This window comes from Ovis aries, chromosome 2 (assembly GCF_016772045.2).
Source record: "Ovis aries strain OAR_USU_Benz2616 breed Rambouillet chromosome 2, ARS-UI_Ramb_v3.0, whole genome shotgun sequence".
NCBI classification, from domain to species: domain Eukaryota; kingdom Metazoa; phylum Chordata; class Mammalia; order Artiodactyla; family Bovidae; genus Ovis; species Ovis aries.
In genome coordinates this window covers 38,216,667-38,243,562 of record NC_056055.1, presented here as the reverse complement: position 1 = coordinate 38,243,562, position 26,896 = coordinate 38,216,667, and the positions used below count along the sequence as shown (strand labels likewise).

The window sequence follows — 26,896 nt, the reverse complement described above, 5'->3', positions numbered from 1 at the left end:
CTGGTGAATTCCTCCCCCAACTCTGACAAATGAACTGACACATGGGCCCCAGGTCACAGCCTCCCCTCATCTGTGGCTTTACGGACTCAGTTTCAAGGCCAGGGGCCCTTCAGCTCCAGAAAGCCCCCAAAGACCCTGTTGGAATCGAAGCTCCACAGCTTTGGGGAAAAAAACGGCCACCCTGTGAAGCCTGCCTCTCCACCCTGCTGCCTGAGTGGGGCTGAGGGGCAGAGGGCGGGCCTGGTGGCTGTTTGCCTGGGTGGAGCCCGTCGTCACACTGCTGATCCGCCTCCCGCGGGCCCCTCTGTGCCTCCCTGAGCTTCTGTGCTCACTGTCACCTCTCTGCTGGTTCCAGCCTCTCCGCTTTGCCCCAGGGCCCTGCTGCCCTGTGCTCTCTTCCCAGAGGAAGCCGGAGTCAGCCGAGGCCACTGACCCACCACTGGAGCCATGGTAGGACCAAATGGCACTGCTGGTCGGGTCAGTTCAGCCAGTCAGCCCCACCGGCTACATCCAGACTGAGCCCGTGAACCTGGCTTGGGGCAGGGGGGCAAAATTGGGCAGGTGTGGGGCTGAGGGGTGGCCACAGGGAAGCCTTCCAATTGGACTCAAGGCTCCAAGGAGCCGTTGGGGTGCTGGGGAAGGGATAGAAGAGGAAGGCCTGGGTTGGGCTCCTGTGTCTTTACTCAGTTGCTGTGTGAGCTTGGGGAAGGCCACCTCCCTGGGCCTCAGTTTCTGCTCCTGAAAATGAGCGTTGATATCATCCATCCAGTGGTATTGCTATAAGCCCTAAAAAGGTATGGCATGTGGAGGAACCCAGGCACACAGCAGAGGTCCCTCAAATGGGAATCCATTTCCCAGGGCTCCCTGCTTGGCCTCCAGGCCAGGAAAGGCTACCATGGAGTCTCCCAGACGTGCCCCTTCCTGCAGGAGAAGACTGGTGGGAAAGCTGATGGCCAGTTTCCTTCCTTCTTGGGCCACCGGGCCAGTTCATGCAGCCCCTCCCCCACTGTCCTACTCAGCCCAGTGCACCTTGTACTACTGGGTCTTTCAGAGGGCTCACCACACCAGAGCAGGAACCCAAATACTGCTTTCTCCAGCTGCAAACTGATCTCATCTCCCTGCTTCTCCTGAGAGTGCTGAGTTCACTGCATGATCTGCCCAACCCCCTAACCGTCCCGCTCCGCCATGAGCTGATCGAAGAAAATGGTAGTAAGAAGTCCCCACATGGCCACTTGGCTTCAGAACTGACATGTGTTTAGGCTTCCCAGGGGCGCAGAGGGGTGTCGAGGGCAAACCCGGAGGCTGGCTCAGCGCCGTGGCCTCAGCCTCCGTCTCTACAATGTCAGGGCAGTGGATGGATGGGGGACAGGTAGCCTGAGACCACTCACTGGAGGTGACCCAGCTTTTGTCCTATCACATAGGTCCACGGGTACAAGGGGGTCAAATTCCAAAACTGGGCAAGGACCTACGGCTGTTGCCCGGAGATGTACTTTCAGCCCACGTCCGTGGAGGAGGTCAAAGAGGTGAGTATCTTGTCTCAGAACAGCACCCGATGGTCCAGCCACCAGACCTCCAATTCCATCTGGGTCAGAAATGTGGATCAGAAATGCCCCCAGAGAGGAGGCTGAGAAGAGAACTTCCCAGCTAAGACTCCCATCCCCATCCCAGAATTGCTAGCCAGGCAACAGCACCATGAGGTTGGCTCCAACTGAACTCTGCTGTCACGTGACCACCTGGGGTGTCCACCAGTGACTTCTGATTGTTATTTCTGGCTCAGGTCTCCTCTCCAAGCTGCAAACTGGCATATGACTTCTTTCATCAGAGACATAACAAACTTTGATGCCCCGAAAGATGTTTTTGATGTTTCCTTGCTTTCAACCTATTCTATTGTGGTCTTCCTAACTCTGTACCAACTACCTGGTTGCTCAAACTAGAAGCCAGGAAGTAGGTCACTGTCCTTTCTTTACCCTTGCCTGACTTCAGCAAGTCCTGGCTTGGAAGTTTCTAGAACCACCTCCTTCTCTCCAGCACTGTTGCCACTAAGCCCAGGCCACCACCCCTTCCCCACCTGCCATGGCCTGAAATGGCCTCCCCACTGATCTCTGTCCTACTCTTTGTGACCCCATGGACTGTAGCCCACTAGGCTTCTCTGTCCAGGGGATTTTCCAGGCAAGAATACTAGAGTGGGTTGCCATGTCCTTCTCCAGGGGATCTTTCTGACCCAGGGATCAAACCCACGTCTCCTGCTTTGGCAGGCAGATTCTTTACTTGTGATCACAGGAAAAACCAAGCTTTTTCCTACCTCTGTATCTTAGCCCTTGCTTTTCCCACTACCTGGGATGCCTGTCCCTTCATTTGTCACGGGACCAACTCCTTTGCATCCTTTAGCACTCAGGGTAAATCACCTCCTCAGAGACTTCCAGACCACTTCATCTGAGGATGTCCCCATCTTCTGCATCGCAGCTCCTTGCTTATTTCTTTCACTGCATTCAAAACCTGCAGTTATTTCACTGACATGAACTTTTTCATGCCTTTTTCTCTCTCCCTCATAAGGATGTAAGGCCACATTTTTCCTGTTTTCCATTGCATCCTTAGCACACATAGCCCTTTATCAGGCACACAGGAAGCACTTAATGAATATTTGTTGAATGGATGAGTGAATGAATGAACAAATGGACAAGACCCAACCTCTGCTTTTGAAAGGCTTACCTATAAGACAGGTTGCATAGGACTAACCCAGACGATGCAGGTGTTTCACTAGGATTAGCAGAGCACAAAGAGGGGAGAGATTCATGTGTTTGTGAGCCTGTGCATACGTGTGTGTGAGGGCACTCAGAGGAGAGTGGTGGGAATGACATGGTTACCACCGGTGATCAGCACCACCTGCTTCATATCTGTGGTCTCACCTGTCCCCATCCATACCTATAAGGTAGTGATTACTAACCCATTTAACAGATGGGCAACAGGCTCAGAGAGGCTTTGGAATTTTCCCTTATTCTTAAATTCTAAGTATCAGAGCCAGATTTTAAACCCAGATTTGAAGCCCCCAATTTCTCAAGCAGAAGAATGAAGAAAAATGATCACTGAGTCAGCCCGGAGAATGAATAGGAGCTCAAAGGGGAGCTGGGGTAGGGCAGTGGGAGATGAGGGGAGGACGGGTGGAGAATGATCAGAGTCTTCAGTGGCTGGGGGGAGGGGGCGGCGCGGATGTTTGCAGAGCAGAGAGGGCAAAAGAGGAAGGCTAGGAGGTGGAGTGGCTTTGAATGGATCCGAGGTCCTTGAATGCCGAGAAAACAGGCTTCATACTGATCTGAGGGCTGATGTCCTGCATGCAAAAGTTGTTCTGAGCCGTGCTGGCCTGCACCCCGCTCACTTCCTGGCCCTTCTCTCTAGTTCTTTCTCGGAGTGGCCTGCACGGCGGCGTCCAGCCAGCAGCACCTGGGGGACTGGGGGTGCAACGCCTGGGTGGCCCGGCTGCCTCTCAGAGAAAGGCCTGGGCTGAGACTGATGCAGATGCTGCCTCCACAGGTGCTGGCCCTGGCCAGACAGCAGAACAAGCGGGTGAAGGTGGTGGGCGGTGGCCACTCGCCCTCAGACATCGCCTGCACTGACGGCTTCATGATCCACATGGGCAAGATGAACCGCATCCTCAAGGTACCCGGAGCTCTGGGCTCCCTACCTCTGCTGCACCCCATGCCACTCCATTCCAGACTCCAGGGTGGAGGTGGAGTCTCCTTTTCCCTCATGCCTCATCCCCTCCTGGCCTCTGAGTCCCAAAGTGACCTCCCCCAATTCCTGGTCCACTGTGATCACCCTCACCCCCGACAGGGCCTGCCCTGGACTCCTTCAAGCCTCACATCTGGTCTGTGTGCACCCTTGTGGCCACAGAGAAGATGTCCACAAGTCAGGGCCCCAAAGGTGGATTTATGACAAATCTAGGGTTTGCACCTAACTTGTTCTGCATGTAGGGAAACTGAAGATCAGAGAGGGGGAGTGACTTGCCTAAGGTCACACAGCTGACCAGCGGCAGAGCTGGCCACAAACTCAGGAGTCTGACACCAACCCTGTACTGGGATACATTAATTTAGGCCTCTCACACCCCCTCCCCTGCCCAATCCACAACCAGGAGCCTGCCAGGGAGTGAGAGTACAGGCATGTGCTCTTGTTCTCACCTGACAGGGCCAGCTTCTCTGAGCTGTCATTTTTGCCTGGTACCCGCCCCTCCAGCTCTGCTAGAAGAGATTCTAGATTTCTCTGTACTATTTATTTCCTGATTTGCTCAGGCCAACCATCTCCACCCCGTAGAAAATGCTCTGGTCAAAACATCAGTCATGGGAGGAATTAACTCTGATCGCTAATTAGTGAGGACCAGGCTCTGGTAATTGATTTTGCCCAGGCTGTGTGCTCAGGGTCAGTGAAAGCTGTTTTTTGGAGTCCACAGATGTGAATCCTTATCTCAGTTCCACTGCGGATGTTTGTGTGACCTTGGGTGAGTGACTTAGAGTCCCTGAACTTCAGTCTCCATGCTATGAAATGGAGAGACTACTCCTCCCCTCCCTCCCCCACCACCACCAACCATGGGGGTCTCAGGGCGTAGAACTACTCTCCCACATGGCTGAGGAGACCTGAGCGCCAGTCCCAGCCCTATGGTGACCTTGAGTAAACCTCTTCTCTTCCCTGCCCCTTATTTCTTTCCCCTGTGACTAGAAGGGTTGCACAGGACAGTCCCTGAGCCCCAGCACTCTAGGGCTCTGCCTGCACCCCCTTTTGGCTGCCTGCAGTGGGAGGCAGCTTGGGATGACTGTGGGCTGGGACAGACATGCTTGTACTCACAGCCTTGAGTGGCTGCAGGACGAGGGCTAGGTGACAGCCTAGCTCATCCTAGCCTGTGCCGGTCTTTTGCAGGTGGACACAGAGAAGAAGCAGGTGACCATGGAGGCCGGCATCCTCCTAGCTGACCTGAACCACCAGCTGGACAAGCATGGCCTGGCTTTGTCCAAGTAAGAGCCACCTCACCCATTCCCAGGGCGGGTGCCAGTGATGACCATCACTCCCAACCCTGACCTCAGCCAGACACTCAAGGATCTGGCAGGGGCCAGAGAGGAGCACTTTTAGGATGCACCTGTTTCTCTGGATCCCTGTCCCATCCCCACAGGGTACCCATCTCCCCATCCCCGGGTGTCCAGGGGCTATTATATGAGAATAGAAAGAAATTGTTGTTTAGTTGCTCAGTCATGTCTGACTCCTTGCAAGCTAAACTGGGGATGAGATTCCCAGGCAGGAGATGGATCAGCTGTTCTGCTCCGAAGGGCCTCGCACCACAACCCCGGGAGGTATTGTCCCAGGAAGCCTAACTGTGTCCCTCCTCCTCTCCCCAGCCTGGGAGCTGTGTCAGACGTGACCGCAGGTGGTGTCATCGGGTCTGGAACCCACAACACGGGGATCAAGCACGGCATCCTGGCCACACAAGTGAGTTCACTTGCTTCGATGCTGACCACCAGGGAGAGGGGAGGGTGGGTCAAGGCCCCTTCACCCTTGTCATTGATGCTCCTGACAAGCAGGCATTCCAGGATGGTTTGAGAGCTCCTCTGTTTAATTCTACACTTATGCTGATGGCAGGGAGCAAGGGGAAGACACTGGCATCTTTAATATCTACTGAACCCCAAGCACTTAACTGGGTGCTTCACCTAATCTCTCTGAGACGGTTATAGCCCTCACTTCACATATGAGGAAACAAAGAGGTTAAGTCATACATCCAAGATCACACAGCTGGTGAGTCAGTGCCCACCTTTATTATCACTGGACCCCACTGCTGTGTTTCACTGGCCAGCACTCAACTCAGCCCCAAATCTCCAACAAAGTCTGTTTTTGTTTTTTAATAAAAATCATCTTAACACCCTCACTCCCAGAGCAGGCCACTGTGCCCCACTTCTGCCAGTTTCTCTTCTCTGGTTTAGGTCACTATTAATCAGAATTAGTTCAGCTTTATCTGTTCTCTCACCCTGGGCACCCCACCGCCAACTGCACATGTCAAAAGCAATTTCCGTCCCAGTGAGCAGATAGCAGAGTGTGGGGAGGGACTTCAGCAGGCAATGAAAGAGGATTCCTCTGGAAACAGGAGCCAAGGGCAAGGAGAGTGATGTTCATCACCTGTCTCCAGCTGGGGAGCCCACTCTGCAGAGCCCAGAGATTCTGCGTTTGGTAGGGCCAAGTAGGGGAATCTAGTTCCTAAGGCAAGGGAGAGGTCCCCAAATGAGAAAATGGACTAGACTTGGCTGAGATGGTGCTCAGGAGGGCAATGAGCAGACAGCCTGCAAGGGACTCTGGTCCCCAGGGCTGCGTGTTGGGACAGTGGGGCCAGCTCCAGACCCCCAGATGCATGCACACCCTTTGCCTTTATGAGCCACTTCCACCCGGGGCCTCGTGGCTCTATGGAGTCGATCTCATCTTAGCTCTCTTCCAGGCAGAGGACAAGCTTGCTGAATCCTGAGTTTGAAATCCACAGAATGAGCAAGGCAGCTGGGGGAGGGCAAGCCACTGGGGTGCCATGGAAATGCCTGTGATGGATGGGCCCCCTCCCTGCTGAGGGCTGATGCCACCCAGACACAGCCCCCCTCACTCCATTTCTCCTTCTACCCTCCCCCAAGACTGAGGCTCCCTCGGGCTGTGATTGGAGACCTAGCTGGGAAAGTCCCTGGGGCCAGATACATGGTGGGAATCATGGCCAGATACATCTGGGAATCGGAGACACTTGGCCTCCCTTGCAAGGACAAACAGGGAAGGGAGGGGTTTACCAGAAGCCTGGGGATGCTGAAGCATGGCTCTTCTCCCACCGCCAGGTGGTGGCACTGACCCTGCTGACAGCCGATGGGACCATCCTCGAGTGCTCAGAGTCCAGCAACGTAGAGGTGTTCCAGGCTGCGCGCGTGCACCTGGGCTGCCTCGGAGTCATCCTCACAGTCACACTGCAGTGTGTGCCCCAGTTCCACTTGCAGGAGACCACCTTCCCCTCAACCTTGAAAGAGGTACTGTCTCTCATTTGCCACTGCTCAGCCTCAGAAAAGAAATGGAGGACATTAATAAGTCATGCTCCTCTGAGCTCTGCAGGTCCCCAGAATGGGGCAGTGAACTGACCTCACCAGCCCTTCCTTGACCCCAGAATACTGTGGCAGTACCCCTTTGTGAGCAGGTCAGTGGAGCTCAGAGGAGCTGGGTGATGAGGGGCAGATAAGATGGCTTCTGAATGATAGCAATGTTTTTTGAATGAATGAAACCCCATGTTGGTTAGCTGGGAAAATGGATGATTGGATGGATGGATGGATGGATACATGGATGGATGACTAGATGGACAGATGATCAGATGGATGGATGAATGGATGATAGATTGATGCATAGATGCATGGATGGATGGATAGCATGCAGTAGACCAGAAATGCCTGGTAAGCATGGATCTATCCCTGCTAATTGCTAAGCTACAGGACTCAGATCTATGGTTCCAAGTCCCTCAGCATCTGAGCTCCTCCATAGTCACCTCACTATTCAATATGAGTAGACCCTCTGCACAGATGGAGTTGGTAGTGATGTGAACACTACTGGCCCCACATAGTTATGGTGGAATTTGGGGTCAAACTGAATGCTGGCAGTACCACCCCCCAAGCTGTGACCTTGAGTCAGCCATTGAACCTTGCTGAGCCCCAGTTTCCTCATGCAAAAACAGAGTAAATCATGTTTACCTTAAAGTAGTGAACCTGAGCATTAACTCAGATAACACTTGTAAAGTATCTAGTTCAGTACTACAGTGTGCTCCCCAGGGTACCTAGTCAGTGAAAAATGGAAAATACTGTTATCTAGCATCTGGTCTAAAGAAATCCTTACCACTGGAATTTCTAACACGTTATAAACCTCACAGCAAAGGATTTAAATGCAGAAGGTCCTTTATGCAGAGGCATGTTGTTTGGCGGGGCTGCCCTGGTGGCTCAGCGGTAACGTATCTGCCTGCAGTGCAGGAGACACAGGAGATGCGGATTCAGTCCTTGGGTTGGGAAGATCCCCTGGAAGAGGGCACAGCAACCCACTCCAGTATTCTTGCCTGGAGAATCCCATGGACAGAGGAGCCTGGTAGGCTACAGTGGGTGGGGTTGCAAAGAGTCAGACACAACTGAACCTGCTGAAGCACATGGTGTTTGTGGAACTTTAGCCCCAGAACTCTCCACTGGTGGCTGACAAAGTGATTCCAGGGATGCTGTTGGGCAGGGGTCCCCATTCCCTGAGATCTAATGCCTGATGATCTGAGGTGGAGCTGATGTAGTAATGACAGAAATAAAGTGCACTTGAATCATCCTGAAACCATTACCCCTGTCCCGGTCCTTGGAAAACTTGTCTTTCATGAGACCAATCCCTGGTGCCAAAAAGGGTGGGGATGCTGGTCCAGGGGATGTGGCACTGATTCCTAGAGCATCAGTGCTGAGCACGTGTGGACCACTCTTGGCAAATGAGTTGCCTGATGCTTTGGCTCAAGAAAGGATTACAAGGACATTTCATGGAATTGTTTGGCAGAGATACTGTGTGGCTAAGCCAGGGAGCTCCAAGAGGGTAGAACCAGTCCACGTGGAGCCACCCCAGACTCTGAGCCACCTCAAGAGCCTGCTCCAACTAGCCACATCCCCAGACCAGTGTTAAGGGGCTGATCTAAGCTTCTTGTTCACTCCAAGCAGGCCCTAGCTTCAAATATAGTCACATGCCAAGGATGAGGGCTTCTACACGTTGCATTTTAGGTCGATGCAATTCAGCACAAAGCAGAGGTCAACACTCCCCTCAGACTGTGCGAGCTGATTGTCGGGGTCCAGCCCCGGTGGGTCCAGGGTAATTTGAAGGGGAGATGGAGTAGGTGAGGAAAAACTTACTTATTTAGAAATATAAAGAGAGATTAGGAAAAAAATAGTATAGTAGGAAAATTTAGTGGAGAAAAGAGGCTGAATAACTTGGTTTATGTGGAAAACCAATTAAGTTCCAAGACAAGGAACTTGTACCATCTACATTAGGCCACCGGCGCCCACTTGAATAGTGGAGGGTGCCCTGCCTTGGGCTCCCTCTCGCGTGGGTCTTAGAAGCCAGGGCAAGTAAGTAGACTCGGAGAGCCTCCACGCCCCTCCACGCCCCGATGGGAATTCAGCCTGAAAAGGAGAGGGAGGGAGAGGGAGAAAGAGAGAGAGAGAGAGATTTGACACGGGGAGAGCCAGATTTCCAAGAAACCAGTTCGATAAGCTGGTCTGAGAAACTGGTCCATCCTTTATTGTTCGTAAGGGCTTTTTATACTTTTTTTGTACATAGAGATCAATGGATAATATAAAATTATGCAGTGTCAGCAGCCCTGACTCTTTTCGAGACCAGACTTTCTCTCTGCATACCTAGTTGTATACACAAGTCTTAGGTGATTTACATCATCTTCTGGCCAGAGGGCCAATTAACATTTTACAGCCCTTTTCTGATAAGGGTAATAGTGTTGTTCTTCCCAAAGTCTGGTGCCACTCTCAGAAAGCACTAAATAAATTTACATTCTTACATAGCAAGGACACAACAATTTATAACAATGAAAGAGGAGCACAGTGATTTATAACAAAGAGAAAATTCATTAACTCAAAAGTCTAGTGTTGCTATCATCAAAACTACTATATTCCTATTTTTGCATCCCGATTAATATCCTCCCAGGTGCCTAAAAGATAAAGGATATGGAGGCCTGGCAGCAAACATTAACTCAACAAACTCTTCACCAAACTAATTCTTAACTGTAAAAGGCTCTATATCTTTAAGATGTTTTAAGCTTCATGCCTCTTGCAGTTGGGGGGCTGTAAACAATTCACAAGTTGTAAAAGTCTGGGCAGACTGGTCAGGTAAGTTAGAAAGCCATCGAAGGGGTTTAAACCGAGACATTCTTTTTATATGCAGGAGACTGTTAACTGGAGCTCTGAGTTAACTCTTTCCAGAGAAAGGTGGTAATGTCAGAAGAGTATAGTATAGCAGACAGTAAACAGACAGATTTTGGTTTCGGGGTAGATGCTCAGACAGAGGACCCCTTGAGACCTGACCTGCCTTGCCCGTCAGGTCTCTCCACATGACCTTGTCATGGGTGGGATCTCCCGTGCTGGCTCCCAGCAGTAGATGTGGTCACCCACAGAGAGAGGGCTTGGGTGAGGACAGAAAGGAGCCTTAGTGCTCAGTGTCCAGAACAGAGCAGCCAGACAAGTCCAATGCTGTGAGGAGCTGGGGAGCAACACCAGGGTCTGGTCATCAGGAGATCACTGCTGACCTCAGTGAGCATGGTGTCAATGGAGCAGTGGGCAGGTTAAGGGGTCAGCATCTCAGGCAGAGAAGGGAGATGGGCAGAGACCACCTTCAACCAGAAAGGGACCACCTTCCAGCCTCTCACTTAGGTCAGAACTTGTTCATTTTTAAGCTGAATAGTTTGACCCAGAGATAAAGAGATTGCTTCTTCTTTAGCCAGTAGGATTGGCCCCTGGGCTCCTACCAGGGCATTAGAACCAAGTGGACAGACAGACCCCACCCTCTTTCTGCTCCTCCTTTGACCTGGCAGAGATGTACTAAGACTGACCACACCTAAGGCCTGCTTCTTGCAGTCTTATCTCAGGCTGTCCTCCAACCCCAACACACACACACACACACACACAATTACACAGCAATAAATGCTCAGTGAGTATTTAGAGGGGCTCTGGGGAGGCAGGCAGCCCCAAGCCTGATTGTGCAGCTCCCTCTGTGTGACCTGGACCAAGCCCTTCACATTTTTGGAGACTTTTTATTTTTAAAATTATTTATTTGTCTGCGTCAGGTCTCAGTTGCAGCGTGTGGGATCTAATTCCCTGGCTAAGGATCGAAACCAAGTCCCCTGCATTGGGAGCATGGAGTCTTAGCCACTGGACCACCAGGGAAGTCCCTTCTTTGCCATTTTAAAAGTAGGGTCAAATTAGATGAACCTGACTTCTTTTCCAGCCCTGACATTACATAAACCAGTGCAGCACTTGGATACAAAACTGTGCCCCACCCTGGAGACAGAGGGTCCTTCTCTCGCCTGGGGCATCTGGGGATGTTCTTGGGTCTTATTCCTGGGGAGGGGCATGAATCCTGGTGCGGAGTCTCCCATCATTTCCCTGCGGCCCCAGCCCATCCCTCAAAGGCTCACAAGGCTAGATGCTCCTCCTCCTCCTCTTCTGAGTCAGCAGGTCCTCTGTGGATTCTCTCTCTCCCCTCTGCACAGCTCCAGCTGCTCTTCCGCCCGGAGCTGCATGGGTCTCCACCAGGGCCATCATCAGTGTCTATCATCACGCCCATGGACCAGCCTTCCCTACCCAGGCTCTGGCCACAGACAAGGACTGCACAGAGGGTGGGTGGCATTTACAACCCTATGATTTCCTCCCAGGGGCGTGTGCTGTCCATGGCCCTGCATTCAATTTTCTTTTACCCTCTCTGCTCAGAGCAGCCTTTAAAGGGCCCCTTCAAGGGGCTGGGAATGCTTGGGAGGAAGAGTAAGATGCAGGTGGGAAGCTGAGTCCCAGGCTGCTCCCCTCAGAGGAGAGCAGTCCAGAGAGGAAGGAAAGAGGACCAATCAGAAAACTGTCACTGGAGCAGCTTCTCCTCACTCTTGCTCCCCCTGAATGTTTTCCTTCTGAAAAGAAAAAGGATGAGACCTCATTTCCAGGAGCAGGCAGGTGCCTGAGAACCAATGTGTGCTTAGTCACTTAGTCATGTCAGATTCTTTGCAACCCCATGGACGGTAGCTCACCAGGCTCCTCTGTTCATGGCATTTCCCAAGCAAGAATATTGGAGTGGGTTGCCATTCGCTTCTCCAGGGGATCTTCCCTACCCAGGGATCGAACCCGGGTCTCCCGCATTGAAAGCAGATTTACTGTCTGAGCCACAAGGAAGAATTTTAAACACCCACCCCTCTCTGAGGTTTACCCTCTCCTGCCCACCCCTGTGCTGTGTGGGGTCCATCTCAGATGCAGCTCCTTGCTTCCCAGGTCTGATTCTCTTATCTGCACCTCAACACAGCTTCTGAAGGCTGCTCAAAGCCATATGAGGGGAAGGGGGAGTCAGAATCAGTGCTTCTGAGCAGAGGGGCCGAGAAAAGGGTGGCCTCCCTGGCTTCTTATGACAAGGTCTCAGCATTCCCAACTTTCTGCAGTCTAACTGGTATGAAATCACAGTCAGCGAGAAGACTAGAGGATTTTGGAAATGGCTGTCAACCCTTTATGCCACGCAAACCATAATGAGATGTGAGAAGTACAGCTGGCTGCCTGCATCACCACCTCCCCCAGTGCTGCGGGAAGCAGGGTTGGTCCCTGGGACACACCAACCTTGTCAGCAGCATCCAAATGCCCGCCCACTCTCTTGGGTGGCCGGCCACTGACCACTGGGTAACCCCCAACCATGGGACAGGGAGCCCTCAGCTTCTGCTCACAGGCCTGGTAATCAGTTCTCGTGAGTCAGTTCAGCAGCGGTGCTAATTTTGGAGGGGATGGAACCCTCTAGAACCCTTCCTGCCAATGGCATGCCAAGGAAGACATTCCTCTGGGGCCCACCCCCTTTGATAGTGCTCCCAGGAACCACCAGTTAGATTGAGGAAAGCTGATCCTGGGGACCCTCCTCCCCCAGATAGGATTGTTTGTAGGCCCTGAAGAGAGTCACAGTGAGATGGGTCCAGGGCAGGGGGCTCCATCCTTTAGTGACCACACAGTGCTCAGTTAGGGACCACAGGGGCACAGAGCTGGAGGGGGCATGCTGCCTGCCTGGAGGAGCTTGGAGTTTAGCATGGGGGAAAAGATATGCCTTGTCCCTCTAAAGCAGGGAGGAAAAGAAGTGACAGATGCCAGGAGAGAGGCACAAAGTGTGATGTGAAAGTGGTTCTCTTTACTCCACTCTGGGTGGGAAACTGGGCACCCAGAAAGGGGCGCCACCATTACTTTTACTGCTAAGATTCTGGGCAACCTAGGAAGGCCCTGGAGGCTGGGACAGGAGAGAAGGGGGGATTTTCCGCTCTCTCAGTCCCATCCTTCAGGCAGAGCTCCAGACCATGTTCCTATTCTCCCAGGAGAAATGGTTCTGCCCAGAGGTGATGGGCCATGGGTCCATCACCCAGTCAGGATGGAAGTGATAGTGACAGGGACCTGGTGTTTCTTCCTGAACTTTCCATGGATCTACAGCCCAGCAGAAGAGGGCCTCCTCTTCAAATATGAAATCATAGGGCTCTTTATTTTCTTGGACTCCAAAATCACTGTGGACAATGACTGCAGCCATGAAATTAAAAGACACTTGCTCCTTAGAAGAAAATCTACGACAAACCTAGACAGCATATTAAAAAAAACAGAGACATCAGTTTATGGACAAAGATCCATATAGTGTTTTCCAGTAGTCATGTACAGATCTGAGGGTTGAACCATAAAGAAGGCTGAGTGCCAAAGAATTGATACTGTCAAACTGTGGTGTTGGAGAAGACTCTTCAGAGTCCCTTGGACTGCAAGGAGATCAAACCAGCCAATCCTAAAGGAAATTAACCCTGAATATGCATTGGAAGAACTGATCCTGAAGCTGAAGCTCCAATATTTTGGCAACCTGATGCGAAGCCAACTCATTAGAAAAGACTATGATGCTGGGAAAGATTGAAGGCAGGGAGAAAAAGGGATGACAGAGGATGAGATGGTTGGATGGTATCACTGACTCAATGGACATGAGTTTGAGCAAACTCCAGGAGATGGTGAAGGACAGAGAACCCTGATGTGCTGCAATCCATGGGGTTGCAAAGAGTCGGATATTACTGAGCGACTAAACAACAAAGAACACTGCCGCATTTACTGTGTCCAAGTCCCTATGCCAGCAGCTCTAGGGTGAGGGTTTGGGAAACTGGCCCACAGGGTAGATCTGGTTCACTACCTGCTTTTGTAAATAAAGTTTTGTTGACACACCGCAATGAGCTGCTTTCATGCTATCACAGCAGAGGTGAGGAAACAGAGAGAGCAAAGCCTAATATATTTACTATCTGGCCCTTAACAGAAAAAAATGTGCTGATGTCTGCCCTCGAGAAGAAACCAAATGTGAATGAGAGGCTTGATGAATTTCAGGACAGATGTATGCTTCAGTACCTGTACTATACTTCTGTGATGGATGTAATACAAATAAAAACCACTTAGAATGGAAGGAGACAGCATTGGTGGGGGTAGAGGTGGGGTTAAATTGAGCACCTGAATTCAGATCTGACCCTTTCCATGTGGTCACTTGTGGGCAGTGGCAACAGTACTGGACAGTGTGTGTGGAAGAAGTCCTCTTAGTGCTGAACTATTGGGGCTCGATTCCATTGGAACTGAGTGCTGCTGGGGATTTTTGAGCTGTGTCTTGGAATGCTTCCCTGTAGATGTTGTCTGGAAAGATGAAAAATGGGGCAAATTATGAGGCTAATGCAGAAGAGCCAGTGAGAGCTAAGAAGGGCCTGGGCTAAGCCACGTTAGCAGGAGCAGATTTTAGGGGAAGGCTGGAGAGATATGAACAGAGATGCAATAGGGTGACCCACAGCCTGGGCTGATGTGTGGCAGGGGAGGTTCGGGATGACAGCCAGGTCACTGGAAGGTGACAATGGTCCGCCCATTCCTGTATTTCCTGGGCCCCATCAAGCATCAGTTAACAAGTCAGGGGTCCTCCCCGAAGTGAGGACCAGGATCCAGAATTCTAAAATTCCACTTCTCCCAGTGGAATTTGGTGCTCCAAATTGAAGTTTTAGATGGGCTCATTCCTTGGTGTTTCACTTGGTTTTTCCTTCCTTTCTGGTCAGATATGGAAATCACAGGTTGTTTTTGTTGTTGTTCCGTCGCTAAGTCATGTCCAATTCTTTGTGACCCCATGGACTGCAGCGCACCAGGCTTCCCTGTCTTTCACTAACTCCCAGAGTTTGCTCAACTTCATGTTCACTGAGTCAGTGATGCCATCCAACCATTTCATCCTCTGCTGCCCCCTTTTCCTTTTGCCTTCAATTATTCCCAGCAACAGAGTCTTTTCCAGTGAGTTGATTCTTTGTATCAAGTGGCCAAAGTATTGGAACTTCAGCTTCAGCATCAGTCCTTCCAATGAGTATTCAGGGTTGATTCCCTTTCAGATTGACTGGTTTGATCTCCTTGCTGTGTTTACAGCTTGTAAACTACTTTCACATCCATGACCTCCCTTGGTTCTCACAACAGTCCTGGAAGGAAAGAAGGAAGGAAGGAAGAAAAGGACAAAAAGCTATTTCTGTCTTGGTTCTACAGATGAAGAGATGCTGCTTCCTGAAACTCACAGCTGGGAACCTAGTGGGAATAGGGCTGGATCCCCAAATGTGTGCCAGGATTGCTCACATTCAGAACCTAAACTCTCCACTGGGTACATGCCACAGGCAGGCACTCTACGCAGGAGCTTCAGCATAGATTATCTCATTTCATTTGCACAACTGCCCATGTGTTGTTGGGGAGGCTGGGAAACCAAGGCTCCAGGGATATGGATCCAGCAAGGTTGTGCAGCTGGCAAGTCACCAGGCCAGGACTTGAATCCAGAACTTACTCCAAAATCAGCACTCTCCCTCTCCCTCCCAGCTGCCTGTCATCTCCTTTGGCTCAGAATTTGTCATGTGTCAGCCTGATGGGTGTCAGGGAGACATGATTTGCTCTATGACATCTCCACGTGTACGGATGAGCCATTCAGAATCAGACACTCCTGTTCATTTTATTAAAGCCCACTGTGGTGTCAGGGATTGTGGGAATAAGAGAGGATGACAGTGATGCTGATGATGACAATGTCAGAGTAATAGGAGCAGCAGCAGCTACACCTGTATGGAGCTTACTGTGCTCAAGACACCATATTAAGGGCTTTCTAGGCATTAGTGTGTTTACTCTTCATAACAATCCTGACATAGATATTGTTGTTAATCCTATTTTGCAGATGAGGAAATTGAGGCACTTGCCCAGACTTATACAGCTAGTCATTGTTCAAACGAGAACTCATTTTTATCCTCTGCATAACTCAATGAAGTCAACCTATAAGTGGATCATTTTAATGTCTGTGGCATGTGTGTGCTCAGTCATGTCCAACTCTCTGAGATTCCATGGACGGGAGCCCACCAGGCTCCTCCATCCATGGGATTCTCCAGGCAAGAATACTGGAGTGGGTTGCCATTCCTTTCTCTAGGGGATCCTCCCAACCCAGGGATCAAAACTGTGTCTCTTGCATCTCCTGCATTGATGGTAGATTCCTTACCACTTAACATCCAGCATCTTATAAGACACATCCCTTGCTCTTTGGCAATGTTAGGACAATTTTGGATATTTTCTTTTGATGGGGGCCCCAACTTCCAGCATCCCCACCATCAAATGTGACCAACACAATCTGCTCCTTTCTCAGGTTCTTGACAACCTGGACAGTCACCTGAAGAAATCTGAATACTTCCGCTTTCTCTGGTTCCCACACAGTGAGAACGTCAGTGTAATCTACCAGGACCACACCAACAAGGTAGCCATGGGCATCTTCCCCATTTCCCCCCACTGCCCAGCTCCCAGGGCACCTAACACCTATTACCATCCTGATGACCGGTGAGAGATGAGAGGAAAAGCAAAGGGTGAGCATCCCTGAGCATGAGGAGAGAAGCACTAAATGCAGAGGGCGGAAGGACGAGGGAAGGTGGTCCCAGTAAGGGTCCACGAGTCTGTGAGGAGGGATACAGGGGTAGGAGGCCAAGGGACAATCCAGATGTGGGGAGCAGAGATGGAGGTGTTGGCAGGACTGGCCACTGAGTCCTAAGCAGTCAGGATAGACCTCAGAAGCCAGCTAGCACATCCCACCTTCCCTCCAGCACCCCATCCTTCCCACCCCCAGGGGAAGAAACCCATGGTTCTGTCTCCTCACCACCATGTCATTGGCAAACAGGCTGCTTCTCAGCAGAATAAAATAAAGCCCTCACTTAGGAAGATGTTGGAGAAGGCAATGGCAACCCACTTCAGTACTCTTATCTGGAAAATCCCATGGACGGAGGAGCCTGGTAGGCTGCAGTCCATGCGGTCGCTAAAAGTTGGACACAACTGAGCGACTTCACTTTCAGTTTTCACTTTCCTGCATTGGAGGAGGAAATGGCAACCCACTCCAGTATTCTTGCCTGGAGAATCCCAGGGATGGGGGAGCCTAGTGGGTTGCCATCTATGGGGTCGCACAGAGTCAGACACAACTGAAGTGACTTAGCAGCAGCAGCAGCAGGAAGATGTTGACCAGACAAGTCAGACAAAGGCCAGAACACCTACTATGTGTACAGGGCTGGCATAGGGTTCATAAAGGGTGACTGCCGAACACCAGGCTCATCAGCTCTGCAGAGAAGAGACATAGGCATTTCTTGGTCTTAAGCAAAATGATCACATAAGCACGAAACAGAAGGGGACAGGACATGGGGATCGGCAGTGCCACCAAGAATGAGGCTTTCAATCGTCCTGGCCAGTGGGTCCCCCCTCCCCAGCACACACATACAGCCTCTCCTGGGACACTCAGCTCCAGCTCGGAACTGACCACAGACTCTGCTTCCCAGCCGCCCTCCTCTTCAGCCAACTGGTTCTGGGACTACGCTATTGGATTCTACTTACTGGAGTTCCTACTCTGGATCAGGTAGGAAGGCCACTGTATCTTTTCCCAGCACCTGCCATCTACTGCTGGGGGTGTGGTCCATCAGAAGAACATCCCACCTTCAGACATGCAAACTTGGTCTGTCTGCATGGTCCAGAGCAGTGAATTCCAACCCTGTGGAGCTTTTTTTAAAAAATACCCATGCCCAGGCTGCACACTCTGGCTCATGGCTGATGTGAACCTTCATATTGTCCAGTTTCTTACCTCCTTCCCAGCCTGAAGTCTGTGCTCAGGCTCAAGTACCAGACACATAACTATGAGTGATGAGGAAGGCCTTATGGGTCCTTGAGCAGTGACACTATATTCAGCCAAGACATGGAATGGCATCTGATAAAAACTTTTGACATGTTTCATACACATAAATAATATAGGCAACACATATTTAAAGTATGTTGCTGTTGTTGTTGTTGTTCAGCCACTAAGTTGTGTCAGACTCTTTGAGACCCCCCTGGGCTGTAGGCCAGCAGGCTCCTCTGTCCATGGGATTTCCTAGGCAAGAATACAGGAGTGGATTGCCATTTCCTGCTCCAGGAGATCTTCTTGACCCAGGGATCAAACCCACTTCTCTTGTGTCTCCTGCACTGACAGGCAGATTCTTTACCACCTGGGAAGCCCTTATGGTGTATAGACATTTAAACTTATTGTCAAGTGTATCCATCTATTCTTTTATCTTGGAGACTTTGAGGTCTTATTAAAGACAGTGAGTCCAGCCTGGAGGCCATTGCTCCATCAGATGATGGATTAGGGGTGAGAGTGGAAAATGCCCAGCCAGACCTCTCCCCTTCCATCACAGCAGCCTGGCAGCTTTATGTGCCTGTGTCTGTGGAGTCCAAGCCAGGAAGCATCCAAATAAATTGAGCTCTAAATCACAGTGGCCACAACCCGGGCTGGGACGGATGCTCTGAGGGAGCTCCATGGCCTCTGAGCCCCACCTATGTGGCTCTCACTTAGTGGCTTCTGGAAACCACGTCCACTTGGCCTCACCCTTGCAGCTCTGCTGCTCGCTGAACCATGTCCCCAAGGATGCAGCGGTGAACACGAAATAAAGGATTGGGTCTTGGTGATTTGGCTGCCCTGGTGGCTCAGTGGTAAAGAACCCGCCTGCCAATGCAGTAGATGAAGGTTCGATCCCTGGGTCAGGAAGATCCCCTAGAGGAGGAAATGGCAACCCCCTCCAGTATTCTTGCCTGAGAAATCCCACGGACAGAGGAGCCTGACGGCCTACAGTCCACAGGGTCATAGAGAGTCGGATGCAACTTAGGACGCATGCACTGTTGGTGAGAAGGTAAACTGGTGCAGCCACTATGGAAAACAGTATGAGGTTTCTCAAAAAGTTAAAAATAGAATTTCCCTTATGACCCAGCAATTCCACCTCTGACTATATGTCAGAAAGAACTGAAAGCACAATTTCAAAGAGATATCTGCACATTTGTGTTCACAACCAAAAAGTGAACATTACTATCCAACTGATGACTAAACAAAATGGGACATATAGCTATTCAATGGAAAACTAGACAGCCTTCAAAAAGGAAGGAAATTCTGACACAGGCTACAATGTGAACGAATCTTGAAGACATGATGATAACTGAAATAAGCCAGACACATAAGAGGACAAATATTGAGTGATTCCACTTATATGAGGCAGCCAGAGCAGTCAAATTCACAAAGACGAGAAGTATGGAGGGTTGCCGAAGAAGAATGGAGGTTGCCGGAGGCTGGAGGGAGGGAGAAATGGGGAGTTAATTTTTAGTGGAGACAGAGTTTCAGTTTTGCAAGATTCTGGAGATCCACTGCTCAGTGATGTGAATATACTTAACAGTACTGAACTGCACACTTAAACAATGGTTAAGAGGGTAAATTTTACATTATGTGGTTTTTTCTTTTAAATCACGATTAAAATGAAACACTCTAACACTAAAAACAACCTAGTCATTAAAGAAGGAGAGAAGAATAAAATGTAGGCTAAAATCCATAACTGGAGCCCTGGGCAGCCACAGAAAGAGTGATACAGGGGGATCTTCACGTTCCCTGGAGGGATTTCCAGGCTGCAGATTAGCACATGTGGCACAGGATGTAGGGAATGAAGCCCCGGTTTGTAAAGGACTCGGTCCACTGACCACAACACAGCCGGTACTTACCCACCGCTGGATAATTTGATGATCAGGACCCCTCTGCCCTGCCCCCCAGCACCTTCCTGCCAGGCCTTGTGGGCTGGATCAATCGCTTTTTCTTCTGGCTCCTGTTCAATGGGAAGAAGGAAAACTGCAACCTCAGCCACAAGATCTTCAACTACGAATGCCGCTTCAAGCAGCATGTCCAGGACTGGGCCATCCCCAGGTAAGGGCTGAGCGGGCCACCCTGTGGGTGGGTCAGCAACATATAGCTCCCTTTGGGTCGTGCTCACAGCCCATGCACTGCCAACCAGGCTACCCATCCTACCTGTTATTTCTGAGGGAAACGGGAAGTTCCAAATTCCCATCCAGTGTCCTTGCACCATTGTGCCTCTAGGGAAACCAGCCAGGGGATCCACTCCACTCTCCCCATTGGCCCCTGACTGGTTTAGACTTGAAACATAGGGCTTCGTGGCCAGCATCTTGCTCTTCTGAAAGACTGTACCCTGTGTTCAGTCCCTCCATTAGCAGAGCCCACCTGGCAGGCTGGAGGACTCTTCATGGGGAGGGACCCCCTTGAGATGGAGGCTAGGTCTGTACCCAACTCACTGCAGCTTCCTCTCTGAATCGCCCCTCTTTATCTTTCTCCAGGAAAAGGGGGATCAATGCTCAGGGCTCAGGAGATCCCTCTGTCACAGTGTTCAGAGGCTGGGGCACCAAACTCTCAGGGCTGGACTATTAGAAAAAGTAGGAATCTTGGCATCAGAGTGGCTTGCTCCTATCTGAAGAAGAAGAGGCCACGGCCTGGGACAGCTGCGGCCAGAAGAGACCTGAGCAGAGCTTCCAATTGGGTGGGGGTCCTAGGGACTGGAGTGGGAGCAGGAGGTAGCTCTCTGCTTCTGTGAGAAGGACTTTAAGAGCAGAAGCCATGAGGAAGGGGCTTCCTGGGGGCCGTGCTGAGCCTCATGGGACATCTCCAGAGGCCCCTTCCTCAGGTCTGGGTTCCATCCCCTCTCCCACCCCGGGCCGAGTGCAGAGAGAAGACCAAAGTGGCCCTGCTGGAGCTGAAGGCCACGCTAGAGGCAAACCCCAAGGTGGTGGCCCACTACCCCGTAGAGGTACGCTTCACTCGCGCGGACGACATCCTGCTGAGCCCCTGCTTCCAGCGCGACAGCTGCTACATGAACATCATCATGTACAGGTGAATGGTTTGCTCGGGGCGGGGCGGGGCTGCGGAAGCCGGTAGTGGACGGGGCGGGGCTGCGGAAGCCGGCAGTGAAGGGGGCGGGGCCTCGGAAGCAGGTCCCTCCTCTTCGAAGAGCCCCTCCCTCCTTCCTCAGCTTTCAAGGCCAGTTCAAATGCCACCTTCTCCAGGGAGACTTCCCTGGTCCTAGCAGCAGAAAATAGTCTTTCTCTCCTTCCCGTTCCAGCAACTACCCTTTCTAGCTGTACTGTGTTAATGTGGTCATTAATGTTAATTAATATATAATATTATTGTTAATTAGAATTGTTTTACTTACATATAGTAATTATAACTGTTTTTTTATTTTTTCTTTTTCTTTTTCTTTTTTTTTAATTTTTATTTTTACTTTATTTTACTTTACAATACTGTATTGGTTTTGCCATGCATTGACATGAATCCACCATGGGTGTACATGCGTTCCCAAACATGAACCCCCCTCCCACCTCCCCTCCCCATAACATCTCTCTGGGTCATCACCGTGCACCAGCCCCAAGCATGCTGTATCCTGCATCCGACATAGACTGGCGATTCGATTCTTACATGATAGTATACATGTTACAATGCTATTCTCCCAAATCATCCCACCCTCTCCCTCTCCCTCTGAGTCCAAAAGTCCGTTATACACATCTGTGTCTTTTTTGCTGTCTTGCATACAGGGTCGTCATTGCCATCTTTCTAAATTCCATATATATGTGTTAGTATACTGTATTGGTGTTTTTCTTTCTGGCTTACTTCACTCTGTATAATCGGCTCCAGTTTCATCCATCTCATCAGAACTGATTCAAATGTATTCTTTTTAACGGCTGAGTAATACTCCATTGTGTATATGTACCACAGCTTTCTTATCCATTCATCTGCTGATGGACATCTAGGTTGTTTCCATGTCCTGGCTATTATAAACAGTGCTGCAATGAACATTGGGGTACATGTGTCTCTTTCAATTCTGGTTTCCTTGGTGTGTATGCCCAGCAGTGGGATTGCTGGGTCATAAGGCAGTTCTATTTGCAATTTTTTAAGGAATCTCCACACTGTTCTCCATAGTGGCTGTACTAGTTTGCATTCCCACCAACAGTGTAGGAGGGTTCCCTTTTCTCCACACCCTCTCCAGCATTTATTGCTTGCAGATTTTTGGGTTGCAGCCATTCTGACTGGTGTGAAGTGGTACCTCATTGTGGTTTTGATTTGCATTTCTCTAATAATGAGTGATGTTGAGCATCTTTCATGTGTTTGTTAACCATCCGTATGTCTTCTTTGGAGAAATGTCTATTTAGTTCTTTGGCCCATTTTTTGATTGGGTCATTTATTTTTCTGGAATTGAGCTGCATAAGTTGCTTGTATATTTTTGAGATTAGTTGTTTGTCAGTTGCTTCATTTGCTATTATTTTCTCCCATTCAGAAGGCTGTCTTTTCACCTTGCTTATATTTTCCTTTGTTGTGCAGAAGCTTTTAAGTTTAATTAGATCCCATTTGTTTATTTTTGCTTTTATTTCCAGAATTCTGGGAGGTGGATCATAGAGGATCCTAGTAATTATAATTGTTAATGTTATTATTGGAGATATTATTAATATGTACTATTAATTAATATGTAACACATAATGGGCTCCTCTGGTGGTAAAGAATCCACCTGCCAATGCAGGAATCATAGGTTCAATTTCCTGGGTCCAGAAGATTCCCCTGGAGGAGGGCATGGTAATCCATTCCAGTATTCTTGCCTGGAAAATCCCATGGACAGAGGAGCCTGGCGGGCTGTAGCCTATGGGATCACAAAGAGTCAGACACAACTGAGTGAGCATACAGGCAAATGTTAATATTAATGTTAATATGCACAGCTACCCTTTGCAAAACTGATATTCAGGACTGACAAGTTTATGCTGTCTCATGTGCTGCCCTAGGCAATGATTCTGAGAGCCTGGAGCATCGGGTTGAGAAGGACTGTGAGGCCAGGAGAGTTATGCCTGGACATGGTGCCATCTCACCAGGTCCACCAGGCCATAGGCAGACACCGTATGCTCATACTGTGCTATTATTTCCTGAGTTGGTGTGCAATGACCTCCCGTATGAGGCTTATGGACACACACAGTTTAAGAAACTCTTCTTTTCTAAAACTCCCTGCTTAAGACACATCTTTCTTCCTTCCCTTCCACCACTGATAATAGTCCTTCCCTGACTTTGTAAAAGACAAACAGACCACCTCTCACCTAGCCTGAATCTTACTATGCTTTATCTCTCCAGTCTGTAAAATACCCCCAAACTCAGGGGATCCCTAGGGACAGTTTAAGAGGGCGCTGTCCTGGAGGGGGGGTCCCAAAGCCAGAAAAGAGAATTTCAGAAACCCACATCGAATGGGAGGCAGCTCATTTCACGCAGGAACAAACTGAGGGCCTGGCTCAGTCCTCAAGATATCTGTCTGTTTTGTCCCTGCCTGTGAATGCAAATTCAGAAGCAAGAAAATTCGCCTGGGGGCTGCATCATAACTTTTGAGTTTTTGCGAGTTCTGACTCTTCTCTGTCAGTAAGTCTGACGTTGCAGCAAGGACTGACCAACTAGGTTACATTGGCCGTGATTTCCATGCATCAAATGAGGTGATTCTGATAGAGATATTTATATATCTATTTATTTATTATAAAGATTTTTGTATACATCTTTTAAATAATCTTTACATTAAGTTTTTTAATTTACATTTTAAACTATTTAGATTTAAAATTCAAATCTTTAAGTGTATGTGCTGTGCTTAGTCACTCAGTCATGTCCAACTCTTTTGCAACCCTGTGGACTGTAGCCCACAAGGCTCCTCTGTTCATGGGATTTTCCAGGCAAGAATACTGGAGTGGGCTGCCATTTCCTCCTCCAGGGAATCTTCCCATCCCATGTCTCCTCCATCTCCTGCATTGGCAGGTGGATTCTTTACCACTAAGCCACCAGGGAAGCCCAAATAAGTGTGTGTGTGTGTGTATATATATGTATATGTATATATACACACACAGAGGAAAAAATATATTAATTTAAAATTATTCACACTCATACACATGGGGTTGCAAAGAGTCGGACATGACTGAATGACTGAACAACAACAAAAACACGGCAACTTTCAGTTGACAGTTAAAATATGTGTAAGAGGTAAACTTTTTCCAAATCCTTCTGAGCAAAAGCTGCAGGGTGCTGAGTCACTGCCATCCGTGCTCTGTAGACAAGCGCTGGGCAAGATGCCTGATAACCATGGGTGAGACCACAGAGACAAGAGCATAGCCTCACCTCCTTCTGCCCCCTCCTCAGGCCCTATGGCAAGGACGTACCACGGCTGGACTACTGGCTGGCCTATGAGAACATCATGAAGAAGGTGGGAGGCAGGCCCCACTGGGCCAAGGTAAGACACGTCTGTCGGAGCCTCACCACGGGTGGGAGCCGGGCAGCTACTGTGAGCCAGGGCTTCCAGCAGAGGGCGCCTCTCTTCCCTATTGTCCTGCCTGCCCAGGGCTCCAGCCTCCAGGGGAAACCGTGAGCTGAGCAAGTCATAGGAAGGAGGGCCTCCACTACCTTAACTAGACCAGCTTCTCTGCATTCATGTTTCAGAAGCCCAGTGGCTGTAGTTCCCTTCGAGTTTTTAGTGCTCACCTTTCATTTAATTCTCATAGAAACCCTATAAGCAGGCTAAGGCAATGAGTCCATTCAGCAGACAGGAAACTAGGGGTCTCTCAGAGATGATGGGACTTACTAATTAGCAGTAGAACTGGTGCCAGAGCCCCCTCCACTGCCCGATGGCAAATGGAATGGGAACTTTAATACTGCATTTTAACCGCTTCCTTCTCTACTTTCCAAGAACTTCCTCCCTCCTGTTTGGGTTCTTTACATTACATGTGTATGTGCATGCATGCGTGTGTGTGTGTGCATATGTGCACACACATAACACGTGGGTTTGTGCATGAGCCTATATGCATGTATACATGTGCATACATGCACACGTGGGTGTGGGCACACGCATGGGGGTTGTGAGTGTGTGCATGCATATACCTGCACGCATGTGTTCTGTGCATGCCTAGGGATAGGGGATCACACATGCAGGCACACAGACACAGGTTTGCAGCCCCGCTGAAATGCCAGCTCCGGGAAACAAGGCCTGCTGTCTCCTGTTGCTTCCGCAGGCTCACAACTGCACCCGGAAGGACTTTGAGAAAATGTACCCGGCCTTCCAGAGGTTCTGTGCCATCCGAGAAAAGCTGGACCCCACAGGGATGTTCCTGAACGCCTATCTGGAGAAGGTGTTCTACTGAAGCACAAACAGAAAACAAGTCTAGCCCACCTCATCTCACCTCCAGGCCCACCTCTCACAGGGCAAGGCTCAATGTCCCGCTGTCCTGATGGGGAACAGACATCTCCCCTGGGGCCCTCTGCCAGGACACCCACAGCTGCTCCGACCCACAGCAAGGAACCTGGTTCTGGGCATCCCCTACCTCTTCATCCTCGCAGCACCCCGTGTAAGGAAGAGCACCAAATCCCTTTACCTCTCCAGCAGCATCCCCTTAGCGCAAGCCTACAGTCACCACATCCTGTTCCCAAGAGACAGAGAAGCCCCCAAACGTTCTGTATGTCTATGAGGTAAGGATTCGGCCATTCACAGGTTCCACCCGCTGGCTGGATGTCTGGAGCTCCAGGGGTCGCCTTGCCCACCCTCATAGGGAGGAGTCCCACCAGCATACGTTTAGACACAGAGGTCATGTGTGCTGTGCCTTGCTTCCTTTCACCCTCCAGGGTCTTTCAGATGCTCAAAGGCATGTGCCCTGCCCTGGGACTGTCCTCTTCCAGGGGGTCCACTTGTCCGCCTGATCTCCCATAGCCCAACCTGCAGCATGTCTGTTCCAGGGATGTTTGGAAAGGGGGACTTTCCTTGCCGTCTTTTTAATAAAGGCCAAGAGTTCCTTTAGTCTAGTCTCCGCTCCTTCCTCTCCATCTCCAAGGTAATCCTTTGGGAGCAGAAGGCTCCTTGATTCCCCAGCTTCCCTCCAGGGTCTTGGACTTGCCTGGAAAATGTTCTTCATATTCCTTTTGCAGTTTCGAGTGGCCTCTGCCCTCCCACATGTTGTGGCTAGTCTTTCACAAAGCTTTTGTTGACTATCTACAAGGTGCCAAGTGCTTTGGGGGAATTAAAAGAACCTTAAGACAGGCTCCTGGATCAAGAAATGTATATTCTAATCATATGTCTAATCAGAGGTTAATATGCAGAAGATACAAAGAACACCTACAATTTATCAACACAAAAACAAACTAATCAAAAATGGGCAAAGGACTTGAATACACATTTCTCCAAAGAAAATAAACAAATCGTCAATAAGCACATGAAAAGGTGCTCCACATCACTAATCATTAGGGAAATGACAATAAAATCACAATGAGATGTCACTTTACATGCATTAGGATTACTCTTTTCAAAACAACAACAACAGCAAATAACACGTGTTGTCAAGGACATGGAGAAATTGGAATCTGTGTATATTGTTGGTGAAACTGTAATAAAATAGTGCAGCTGCCAAAGAAAATAGTTTGGAGGTTCCTCAAAAAACATAAAACATGATCCAGCAATTCCACTTCTGGGCATACACCCAAAACAACTGAAAGCAGGGACTCAAATGGATATTTGCACACCTATATTCATAGCAGCATTGTTCACCATTGTCAAAAAATAAAAGCAACCCACATGTCCACTGATGGATGGTTAGATAAATAAAATGTGGACTCATATTCCACATACAGTGGAATAATACTCAGACTTAAAAAGGAAGGAAATTTTGATATATCCTACAATTAATGAGCCTTGAAAGCTTTCTGCTAACTGAAATAAGCCAGTCACAATAAAGAC

At 49.7% G+C, this 26,896-nt stretch overlaps 1 protein-coding gene across 6 annotated transcripts; it reads left to right on the top strand.

Moving 5' to 3' along the window:
* Positions 1 to 306: 306 nt before the first annotated feature.
* Positions 307 to 25,963, top strand: LOC101106395 (L-gulonolactone oxidase). Of its 6 annotated transcripts, XM_027964301.2 has the most exons (13): positions 307 to 450; positions 1,422 to 1,523; positions 3,529 to 3,654; positions 4,906 to 5,000; positions 5,379 to 5,469; positions 6,840 to 7,025; positions 11,270 to 11,395; positions 16,429 to 16,536; positions 17,597 to 17,673; positions 19,879 to 20,028; positions 20,839 to 21,003; positions 24,319 to 24,409; positions 25,185 to 25,963. In XM_027964301.2, exons 1-13 carry the CDS (start codon positions 448 to 450, stop codon positions 25,311 to 25,313), a joined length of 1,449 nt encoding a protein of 482 aa, XP_027820102.1. In that variant the 5' UTR covers positions 307 to 447; the 3' UTR covers positions 25,314 to 25,963. The 6 variants fall into 6 exon arrangements, with proteins under 6 accessions (XP_027820102.1, XP_004004204.1, XP_060265141.1 ...); XM_004004155.5 differs by lacking the exon at positions 11,270 to 11,395; XM_060409158.1 differs by having other exon boundaries at positions 24,319 to 25,963.
* Positions 25,964 to 26,896: the final 933 nt, after the last annotated feature.

Excerpts from the sequence above, each read along its gene's own strand:
- LOC101106395 (XM_060409158.1), top strand. Across the intron at positions 3,655-4,905 it reads AGATGAACCGCATCCTCAAG|GTGGACACAGAGAAGAAGCA; the intron begins GTACCCGGAGCT and ends GGTCTTTTGCAG. Across the intron at positions 20,029-20,838 it reads CAGGACTGGGCCATCCCCAG|AGAGAAGACCAAAGTGGCCC; the intron begins GTAAGGGCTGAG and ends GGCCGAGTGCAG.